This window comes from Oncorhynchus mykiss, chromosome 17, assembly GCF_013265735.2.
Source record: "Oncorhynchus mykiss isolate Arlee chromosome 17, USDA_OmykA_1.1, whole genome shotgun sequence".
In the NCBI taxonomy this organism is placed as follows: domain Eukaryota; kingdom Metazoa; phylum Chordata; class Actinopteri; order Salmoniformes; family Salmonidae; genus Oncorhynchus; species Oncorhynchus mykiss.
In genome coordinates, this window is record NC_048581.1 from 10711153 (window position 1) to 10722377 (window position 11225).

At 43.6% G+C, this 11225-nt stretch overlaps 1 protein-coding gene across 4 annotated transcripts in view; it reads right to left on the reverse strand.

Moving 5' to 3' along the window:
* LOC118940261 (zinc finger protein 436-like) overlaps positions 1-10706 on the reverse strand; it is a 14943-nt gene extending 4237 nt beyond the window's left edge. For 3 of the 4 annotated variants that reach the window (XR_005036803.1, XM_036948912.1, XM_036948911.1), the window contains exons 1-3: positions 10340-10697; positions 359-454; positions 1-213 (exon numbers count right to left, since the gene is read on the reverse strand). The exon at positions 1-213 is cut by the window's left edge and continues 24 nt beyond it. Coding sequence is in view for 3 of the 4 variants with exons in the window: in XM_036948912.1 (XP_036804807.1) it covers positions 1-213; positions 359-454; positions 10340-10594 (564 nt within the window). In the remaining variant the exon portion in view is untranslated. Of the gene's footprint in view, positions 214-358; positions 455-3542; positions 7024-7760; positions 8023-10339 lie in introns of those variants that run through there. The other variant, XM_036948913.1, reaches the window with a different exon arrangement.
* Between the last annotated feature and the right edge of the window lie 519 nt (positions 10707-11225).

Sequence of the window (11225 nt, forward strand, 5' to 3'; positions counted from 1 at the left end):
GTCTTCCTTCATCTCTTCCTCGATCTCTCGGATGGTTTTAGCCAGCAGCTTCATCTCTTTTCCCACTCTCTCTCTCTTTTCCTTCATCACTCTATTCCTCTCCTCCTCTTCCTCCCTCAGCCTGGCTAGCCTGGCCTCCTCCTCCTCTCTCAGGAACTGGTGCAGCTTCTCAAACTCCTCCTTTATCTGTCTCTCTGTCTGCTGGGCATGGCTCTGGGGGAGGGAGGGAGGAACGGAGTGGGGAGGCAGGGATGGAGGGTGCACAGATGTGTGACAACCAATGTAAAAGGGGCTTCATAAATACATTGATTGTTTAATCGTGATTGATTCATTGACAGACAGACAATGCAAGTCGTACCTGGTTGTGTTGGGAGGCGTGTTCAAAGATCCGTGTAACCTTCTCAAACCTCCTGCTCTTCCCGAGCAGCTTCCCCAGTGAAGAGTTCAGCTCCCCCTGGTGGGCAGTGGGAAGAATGACAACCAGCGTATCACAATACAACAGATGTATACTTTATTTTTCATATACTTTTTTTTCAATCTTTATTTTTGTTTCCATAAAAGCCCATAGGGACTGGTGTTGAACATTTGATTGTAATACTTCAGTGCAAATGCATGGGACGATTGTTGTTCGATGTGTCAATGTGTTTGTCCCTATCCAAGTAAACAATTTTTTTTTTTAAATACAAAAGTGATTGACTATGATAAACACTTTATCTACCTCCCCAATGCAAAATCGTTTTAAAAAAACGTCAACATATATTTTGTGGAAAAGAGATGTTTGTATGTTTCTTAAACGACGCAGCATACTCAGGGGAAAACGATTCCCTCTCATTGAAGCCACGGAAAGTCAAGGCCGACAGCGGTACTGCAGGCGTTGTTAGCAGAAAACAGGATCCCTCATTATAGGAATGGGGAAATGGCAACCCACCACCCATTTTGGTTTTTAAATTGAATACAATCATAGTACCAATAATTGCTTCTAATACACCAGATGTATGTCCGACTATTTTAAAATCATACTGGCAACCTGCAGTACCCCGGTCGGCCATCAACTTCAGTTACTCAGAGGGGGCAGCACTGAGCTAGCCTGCAAAGTCAATTCCTGGAGTAGCTCAAACTGAGCGTGTCATGCGCTATTGACTCGTCCTATAGGAATGAATGGAGTCACGTGATCGATGGTTTTGTCCATTCTTTATACAGCCATTGGCCCATGCTGGATTGTTGACAAAATGACAGAGCAGCTCAGATGACTGTTCCATTTGACCATGGGGCGCCTCCCTCACCGATTTCACCCGGTCACTTGACCGGCCATAGCCGATATTGGCAGTACAGTACAGCGTTTCTCAACCATTTCTATATCAGTGACTGGCGAGACACGGCTCATGTTTAAAACGAATACAAAAAACACCACTGGAGATCAGTGGAGGCTGTCATGGGACTCGTCTGAAGGTAACTGATTTAAATAATGTATGGGTGTTTTGTGCCAACAACTAAAGGGGTTAAATACTTGTCTCCAACTTTTTTTTGTCTTCTGAGCTTATATATCCTAGATACAGTGCATTCGGAAAGTGTTCAGACCCCTTGACTTTTTCCACATTTTGTTACGTTACAGCCTTATTCCAAAATTTATCAAAAAAATGTTTCCCCTCATCAATCTATACACAATAACCCATAAAGACAAAGCAGAAACAGGTTTTTAGAAATGTTTACTAATTTATTAAAAATCAAAAAACTGAAATATCACATTTACATAAGTATTCAGACCCTTTACTCAGTACTTTGTTGAAGCACCTTTGGCAGCGATTACAACCTTGAGTCTTCTTGGTTACGACGTTACAAGCTTGGCACACCTGTATTTGGGAAGTTGCTCCCATTTTTCTCTGCAGATCCTCTCAAGCTCTGTCAGGTTGGATGGGGAGCGTTGCTGCACAGCTATCATCAGGTCTCTCCAGAGATGTTCGATCTGGTTCAAGTCTGGGCTCTTCTGGGCCACTCAAGGACATTCAGACGTGTCCCGAAGCCACTCCTGCATTGCCTTGGCTGTGTGCCTGGTGTCGTTGTCCTGTTGGAAGGTGAACCTTCGCCGCAGTCTGAGGTCCTGAGTGCTCTGAAGCAGGTTTTCATCAAGAATCTCTCTGTACATTCCACTGTCATCTTTTCCTAAACATCCTGACGAGTCCCAGTCCCTGGAAACACATCCTGACGAGTCCCAGTCCCTGGAAACACATCCTGACGAGTCCCAGTCCCTGGAAACACATCCTGACGAGTCCCAGTCCCTGGAAACACATCCTGACGAGTCCCAGTCCCTGGAAACACATCCTGACGAGTCCCAGTCCCTGTCCCTGGAAAAACATCCTGACGAGTCCCAGTCCCTGCCGCTGGAAACACATCCTGACGAGTCCCAGTCCCTGTCCCTGGAAAAACATCCTGACGAGTCCCAGTCCCTGGAAAAACATCCTGACGAGTCCCAGTCCCTGGAAAAACATCCCCACAGCATGATGCTGCCACCTCCATGCTTCACCGTAGGGGTGGTGCCAGGTTTTTTCCAGACGTGACACTTGACATTCAGGCCAAAGAGTTCAATCTTGGTTTCGTCAGACCAGAGAATATTGTGTCTTTAGGTGCCTCAATTTCCAGTCTCAATACTTATGGAAATAAGGTATCTTTTTTTTTATACAGTTGCAAACATTTCTAAAAACCTGTTTTCGCATTTCCATTATGGGGCATTGTGTGTTGATTGCTGAGAATTTGTATTTTATTTTATCCATTTTAGAAGAAGGCTGTAACGTAACAAAATGTGTAAAAAGTCAAGGGGTCTGAATACGTTCCGAACCTTATGACTTTTTATTTATTTTACTGTCTTTTTTTGCCATTGATGAATGTGTTATTCAATGCATTTCTATATAGTAGTAAAGGACATACTCAATATTCTATCAGAATATAATTGTAAATATATATATATTTTTATATAACTACCGGGGTCCTAAAACTCTAAATCAAATAGCTAAATGATCCATGGTATGACCATCTTAACACCATCCCATTTGTTAGTTTAGTAGAACCCCAGGGCCCCGGTGGGTGAAGATTTCACTTCAGGACTGGTCTAAAATGTACAAACTCCACCCATCCAGGGCACCGGGGCCATGCAAAACGAACTCGCCACCGTCAAGCTCTGCTTTCCGGCTATGGAGTGGCTGCCCAGAGGCGGACCTGGAGAATTTAAATAAATGTGCCGTCCATCAAACGGTGTGGTACTTCACTTGCATGATCATTGAGAAGCAAAATAACAGTTGTTGCCTAGGTTACGCAGATTGTTTTTACCCAATGTAAACTCATGTGGGGAGTTACATGTAGCCAGAGCCGCAACTTCCACTAGGGACGGGGGGATGGGGGGGATGTCCCCCTCACATTCAAAAATTGCATTTCCCCCCCCAGTTTTATCATTGGAATGTGATACAAAAGACGTTGACAGTGTGCTTTAGGACCATGCGGACACCTCCAAGCGGTCGGGCAGCATTTTTCATACAAGCAAGACACAGACAGGCAGTCTAAATAGTCATTTAATGTTCTGTTATCAGCATCATTACAAGCAGTCAAAATAGTAGTGTTCTTTTTCAGCATGTCAGGCTAAGATGTGGCAGCATAACTATAAAGATTACATCATCACAAATGTAAACGTGTGGTTAAAATGCAGATTATTTTGCCCCAATACAATACTGCAATATCCTTACAGACAGAGGAGGTTGTATCTTTCTGCTACTGTAATATCCTTAGTTACGACAGAGAAGATTGTATCCTTCTGCTACTGTAATATCCTTAGTTACAACAGCCAGAGGAGGTTGTAGCCTTCTGCTACTGAAATATCCTTAGTTACAACAGCCAGAGAAGGTTGTATCCTTCTGCGACTGTAATATCCTTAGTTACAACAGTCAGAGAAGGTTGTAGCCTTCTGCTACTGCAATATCCTTAGTTACAACAGTCAGAGAAGGTTGTAGCCTTCTGCTACTGTAATCTATATTGGCTGTCTAACTGATGACAGTCTATATTGGCTGTCTAACTGATGACAGTCTATATTGGCTGTCTTACTGATGACAGTCTATATTGGCTGGCTTACTGATGACAGTCTATATTGGCTGTCTTACTGATGACAGTCTATATTGGCTGTCTAACTGATGACAGTCTATATTGGCTGTCTAACTGATGACAGTCTATATTGGCTGTCTAACTGATGACAGTCTATATTGGCTGTCTTACTGATGACAGTCTATATTGGCTGTCTTACTGATGACAGTCTATATTGGCTGTCTTACTGATGTCAGTCTATATTGGCTGTCTAACTGATGACAGTCTATATTGGCTGTCTTACTGATGACAGTCTATATGGGCTGTCTTACTGATGACAGTCTATATGGGCTGTCTTACTGATGTCAGTCTATATTGGCTGTCTAACTGATGACAGTCTATATTGGCTGTCTAACTGATGACAGTCTATATTGGCTGTCTTACTGATGACAGTCTATATTGGCTGTCTTACTGATGACAGTCTATATTGGCTGTCTAACTGATGACAGTCTATATTGGCTGTCTAACTGATGACAGTCTATATTGGCTGTCTTACTGATGACAGTCTATATTGGCTGTCTTACTGATGACAGTCTATATTGGCTGTCTAACTGATGACAGTCTATATTGGCTGTCTAACTGATGACAGTCTATATTGGCTGTCTTACTGATGACAGTCTATATTGGCTGTCTAACTGATGACAGTCTATATGGGCTGTCTTACTGATGTCAGTCTATATTGGCTGTCTAACTGATGACAGTCTATATTGGCTGTCTAACTGATGACAGTCTATATTGGCTGTCTTACTGATGACAGTCTATATGGGCTGTCTTACTGATGACAGTCTATATTGGCTGTCTAACTGATGACAGTCTATATTGGCTGTCTTACTGATGACAGTCTATATTGGCTGTCTTACTGATGACAGTCTATATTGGCTGTCTAACTGATGACAGTCTATATTGGCTGTCTAACTGATGACAGTCTATATTGGCTGTCTTACTGATGACAGTCTATATTGGCTGTCTTACTGATGACAGTCTATATTGGCTGTCTAACTGATGACAGTCTATATTGGCTGTCTAACTGATGACAGTCTATATTGGCTGTCTTACTGATGACAGTCTATATTGGCTGTCTAACTGATGACAGTCTATATGGGCTGTCTTACTGATGTCAGTCTATATTGGCTGTCTAACTGATGACAGTCTATATTGGCTGTCTAACTGATGACAGTCTATATTGGCTGTCTTACTGATGACAGTCTATATGGGCTGTCTTACTGATGACAGTCTATATTGGCTGTCTAACTGATGACAGTCTATATTGGCTGTCTAACTGATGACAGTCTATATTGGCTGTCTTACTGATGACAGTCTATATTGGCTGTCTTACTGATGACAGTCTATATTGGCTGTCTAACTGATGACAGTCTATATTGGCTGTCTAACTGATGACAGTCTATATTGGCTGTCTTACTGATGACAGTCTATATTGGCTGTCTAACTGATGACAGTCTATATGGGCTGTCTTACTGATGTCAGTCTATATTGGCTGTCTAACTGATGACAGTCTATATTGGCTGTCTAACTGATGACAGTCTATATTGGCTGTCTTACTGATGACAGTCTATATGGGCTGTCTTACTGATGACAGTCTATATTGGCTGTCTTACTGATGTCAGTCTATATTGGCTGTCTAACTGATGACAGTCTATATTGGCTGTCTTACTGATGACAGTCTATATGGGCTGTCTTACTGATGACAGTCGGAGCACGTCTCTATGCTGATGCCGCGTTTGACTTTGAATGGGAAAATTGGCCAGCCCAACTTGGTAGCGGGGCCGGCCGTTGCCCAGTGAAGGTTCTACTGCACTGACCAGCCAAAGGCTCAATAGTGTAACTGAGAAATTGCACAAAAATATATATTAACAGGTCCATAGGCTGCAGGCCATGTCCCCTTTTTCATTTGTGTATTTTAATATATTTAAAAAAATACATGTGTGTCAATTTTGACCACCCAACTAAAAAATGGTCCAGCCCATCTGGCATTTGCCAGAATTACCAGGTGGCGAATTCACCCCTGGTTTCTATCCTTTATGTGTTATTTCATGCTCTTTCAGGTTCCCTAACTGACTAAAAGTCTCTCCGCACTGGGAGCCTTCTCCTCCTGTGTGTGTATTGTCTCCTCCTGTGTGTGTATTGTCTCCTCCTGTGTGTGTATTGTCTCATGCTTTTTTAGGTTCCCTAACCGGGTAAATGTCTTTTCACACTGAGAGCAGTGGTAGCTCTTTTTTTCTGTGTGTGTTCTCTCGTGATATTTAAAGCCCCCTAACTGGGTAAAAGTCTTTCCACACAGGGAGCATTGGTACGGTTTTTCTCCCGTGTGTGTCCTCTCGTGTGTTTTCAGGTTCCATAACCAGGTAAAACCCTTTCCACACTGGGAACATTGGAAAGACTTCTCTCCTGTGTGGATTCTCTCGTGCTCTTTCAGGTGCGATGACTGGTTAAATTTCTTTTCGCAATGGGAGCAGTGGAAAGGCTTTTCTCCTGTGTGGGTCCTCTCGTGCTCTTTCAGCTTTGATAACCATTTAAAACTCTTTCCGCACTGGGAGCAGTGGTTTGTCTTCTCTCCCCGTGTGAGAATTCCGTCGTTCTTTTTCAGGTTCCCTAACTGGGTAAATGTCGTTCCATTCTGAGAGCAGTGGGAGGTATTTTTTTCTCTGTGTGTCCGCTCATGATATTGAAAGCCCCCTAACTGGGTAAAAGTCTTTCCACAAATGGCACATTGGTAAGGCTTTTCTCCAGTGTGTGTTCTCTCGTGCTCTTTCAGCTTTGATAACCAGGTAAAACTCTTTCCACAGTGGGAGCAGTGGTGTGGTCTCACTGGTTTGGGTGTCTCTGGGTCTGGTTCCCCTGAGGGACTCTTCCCGCTGTCAGAGGGGAAGGCTGGCCTCTCTCCTGCCAAAGACAAACAGAGTATTTGGTTAAATTGAAATAAAACCTCCACATGATTAAACTGTCTTCCTATGAGGTTTAATCTAGACTCGATCCCTCGATCCCAAACGGTACATTTGGATCCTGGATGCTGATTGGTTGATAGCTGTTAAAGGGATATTTTGGAATTTTCACAATATCTACTTCCCCAGAGTCAGATGAACTCATGGATACCATGTGTATGTCTATGCGTGCAGTTTGACGGCAGTGGCTAACTAGCCGTAGCGCAATTGCTAACTAGCGTTAGCATAATCACTGAAAGTCTATAGTATCTGCTAGCCTTCTAGCAGAAACTACCTGTAGCTTCCTTCATACTTGACACAGAGACATAAAATGGTATTCACCAGTTCATCTGCCTCTAGGGAAGTAGATGAAGGGCCTCGTTGCATCTCTTCAATAGTTCCATTTGAATCCTCCCTACGCATCCACTGTCCCACAGCCCAGCCTGGCAATTCATAAACTAATCTCCATTTTACCCCATGCTTCTTGCCTAACATTTGGTTTGTAACAGAGGGGAATTGTATAAACCTTGCCACCTGTGAGACCCAATCAAATCGCCGATGTGCAGAACGGAATTACGGATTCCAGACATTAAAAAAGAATTCAGTGTTATCGAAGTGTTATGTATAGAAAATGTATTGATCATTACAGAACATTACAGACTCCTTTAGTTCATTATTATCACCCCACTAGTTACTTACCGGTGTTCATCAGATCTCCAGTTTTTCCCTCCTCATTTTCCAATGTGACAGTAACCTCCCCCTGCTCCTTCACTCCAAAAACGACATCCGCCTCATCCTCCTCTTCCTCTCTGAGCGCTCCTGTATCTCCTTTCACTGTGACGTCCTCCTCTTCCTCTCTGAGCGCTCCTGTATCTCCTTTCACTGTGACGTCCTCCTCTTCCTCCTCTTCTTTCACGACAATATTAAGCCACAGACCCTCTTTCTCCGTCCAGCAGACCTCCTGTCCTTTGGCAGTGGGGAAGTTGTTTAGTGAGCTCATGGTCGGGGATGCTAGTTAGTTAGCATAAACAACTAGCCTAGTGCTAACTTAACCAGCTAGCGAGATGACTAACAACGTAAATATGAAATTAAACGGGGTAACTAGTAGATACGTCAGACGTGTGCTTTAAACACAGCAACTTCCCATTCACCGAAACCGTCTAACGAGCTGCAATGTTCCGGCTATAATTGGCTAGCAAGCTAAGAAGGTGGCTGACGAGCTTCTTCTTCTTCTTCGGGGGGTTTATCTGCGGCTGGCAGTCAAGGGGTAATGATGCATTACCGCCACCTACTGTACTGAAGTGTGGGCCAGAGACCGGGAGAAATGAAATCCTGTCGGCCTTTAAAAAAATAAAATGAAGATTGGAGACTTCATATAATTATCTTCTACTTAGTATGCTCTTTAAACAGTGGTTTAGTGACAGCTTTTTTTGTTGTTGCCAGTGCACAAAAACTAATAATAAATGGTGTCATCATTTCTTACACACATTGACTTTCTAAGTAGCTTTTCCTAGCCTGCATTGCTTGCTGTTTGGGATTTATGGCTGGGTTTCTGTACAGCACGTTGAGATATCAGCTGATGTACGAAGGGCTATATAAATACATTTGATTTGATTTGATTGACTTGAAGAAATGTTTGTATTTTTACACCCTCAAACACCAAATTAGGCCCAGCTACTTTCAGAACATGGCGTCATCACTGTCAATCGTGAATGATATTCTCCGTGATCTGTGATTTAAAACAGAAGAAGAAAAGTCCCCTGAACCGATGCTTCTATGTGACATCACAGGGTGGGATTAGAAGGAAGAAAAACGGTGATTTTCAAAACTTGAAACAAGTTTCTAGTCAGAGTATGTTCATGCTTCCCAGGTCACCGGGAACATCATTGTATTTGAAAATCACTGTTTGGAAATTGTTTCAACTTTTGATGATGTCATCAATAGAGATGTTTTACTTCATTTTTTTTCTTCTGCAAAATGTAGAAATGTGCTGTTTTCACATGTAGACACTGGTAGTGTGCTGGAAGGAGATTTGGTTTGATTAGATATTTTTGAGGTAATGAAAATGAAGTTGTAAAGTGATCGATTTTGCAAAAAAAAAACGATCTACTGAAGATATAGAACTTTCAACATACAGAAAGTGTCACAGTGTGATGTGTTTTGCTTCACACATTTTGAAAGTTCTTGACAACTTGATTGATGACCTGCAAAACGTTTTGGGACTGTTCCAACACATCCCAAAATAGGCCCCCACACTAGCACATTTTAAAGGGCCCCCAGACTGGCCCATTTTAAGGGCCCCCAGACTGGCCCATTTTAAAGGGCCCCCACACTGGCCCATTTTTTTCCTTGAGGCCTTTTTTGTGAACCCCCCATTATTACCCAGATAATAACATTGCTAAAAAAGAAACAAGTGACACCAGCCCACTGGGCTAAAAGTCGACAAGCCCATCTGTCATTTGCCTGAAATGCCAGCTGGCCAGTCCACCCCTGCTTGTGTGTGTGTGTGTGTGTGTGTGTGTGTGTGTGTGTGTGTGTGTGTGTGTGTGTGTGTGTGTGTGTGTGTGTGTGTGTGTGTGTGTGTGTGTGTGGCCTCATAGACTAGGTCATGTTACTCTACGCGTCAGTTAAGTGTCAAAGCACATGGAGACTGGAAATAACACTTCATGAGCCAAACACGTACAAATGGAACCGAAATAACACCTCATGAGCCAAACACGTACAGATGTAGGATCTTAATGTCATAACTCTTCTGTTGCTGAGAATTTTCCTGCACCACATTAAATACACGTGAGCTTCGTGATTTACATCGATTCACTGAACCCCTGCAGTGACTCACGGTTAAATGAACAGTATCACACTTCATGTAGCCTCATGTTAGACAGCTAATAGCCTAACCACCGATCAAGCAACATTACGGACTGAACGTTCCAATCCTGTTGCCGCAGTATTATTTTGCTGTGACATTGCTGGTCAAATTACGATGCTACATCTGTATGTATGTGGCATGGCAACAACAACAGAGTGGATTGCAAAACAATCAGTGCAAACCACACACACCATCTTATGTAACTGCACAGATAGGCCACATCAAATAAAAGTATCTGCTAAATGGCAGATACTGATGAACAGATATTTAAATGCTAAGTTAGATAAAGTAGGGGTGTAGGTAGCTTGTAGACATGTTTGTCTGTCTGTCTGTCTGTCTGTCTGTCTGTCTGTCTGTCTGTCTGTCTGTCTGTCTTTCTGTCTGGTCCGTCCGTCCGTCCGTCTCTTACCTTACAGTCAGGTACAGCCTCCGTTATGGGGTAGACTCTGTGCCCCTCGTGGGTCTCAGTCAGTCCACACTGACTGCACACTGGCTCCAGGTCATCCACACAGAACAAGGTAAACGTCTCTCCATGCTCCCGGCACAGTGCTGGATCTCCAGGGGGAAGGACGAGGCCCTCTGCCCCAGGGAGAAGGGCCTTGAGCGGGGTGGAACCCCCTGAGAGGCACCCTAATGCTCGAGCTTCTAGTCTGAGAGCCTCCATGGATTATTTTTCTGAGCAAGAGTGCAAGAAGGTAGAAAGAGAGGAACAGAAAGGGGAGGAGAGAAAGAGAGAGGGAGAGGGAGGGAGGGAAAGAGAGGGAGAGAGATATATATATATACAGATATATACAGTATATATATATATATATAGAGAGAGAGAGGGAGAGAGAGAGAGAGAGAGAGAGAGAGTGAAAGAGGGAGACAGCTGTGAGAGAGAGAGAGGGAGAGAGAGAGTGAAAGAGGGAGACAGCTGTGAGAGAGAGTGGGAGGGAGAGGGAGAAGAGGGAGGGAGAGACTGGAGGAGGGAGGGAGAAAGGGCATGAGAAGAGGGAAAGAGGGCGAGAGGGGGGAGGGAAGGGAAAGCGTAGAGAGAGCGGGAGACAGAGAGAGACAGGGAGGGGATATTGGCATTTTGTGTTCATGTGTGTGCGTATGCATGTGTTTGTGTGTGCATAGGTGCGTGTGTGTGTGTGTGAGTGGGTGTGTATGTGTGTGTTTGTATGTGTGTTTGAGTGGGTGTGTCTATATCAGTACCTGTGTGATAACTCCATGAACTGAATGCTAGATCTATGTGTGATAACTCCTTGAACTGAATGCTAGATCGATGTGTGATAAGTCCATGAACTGAATGC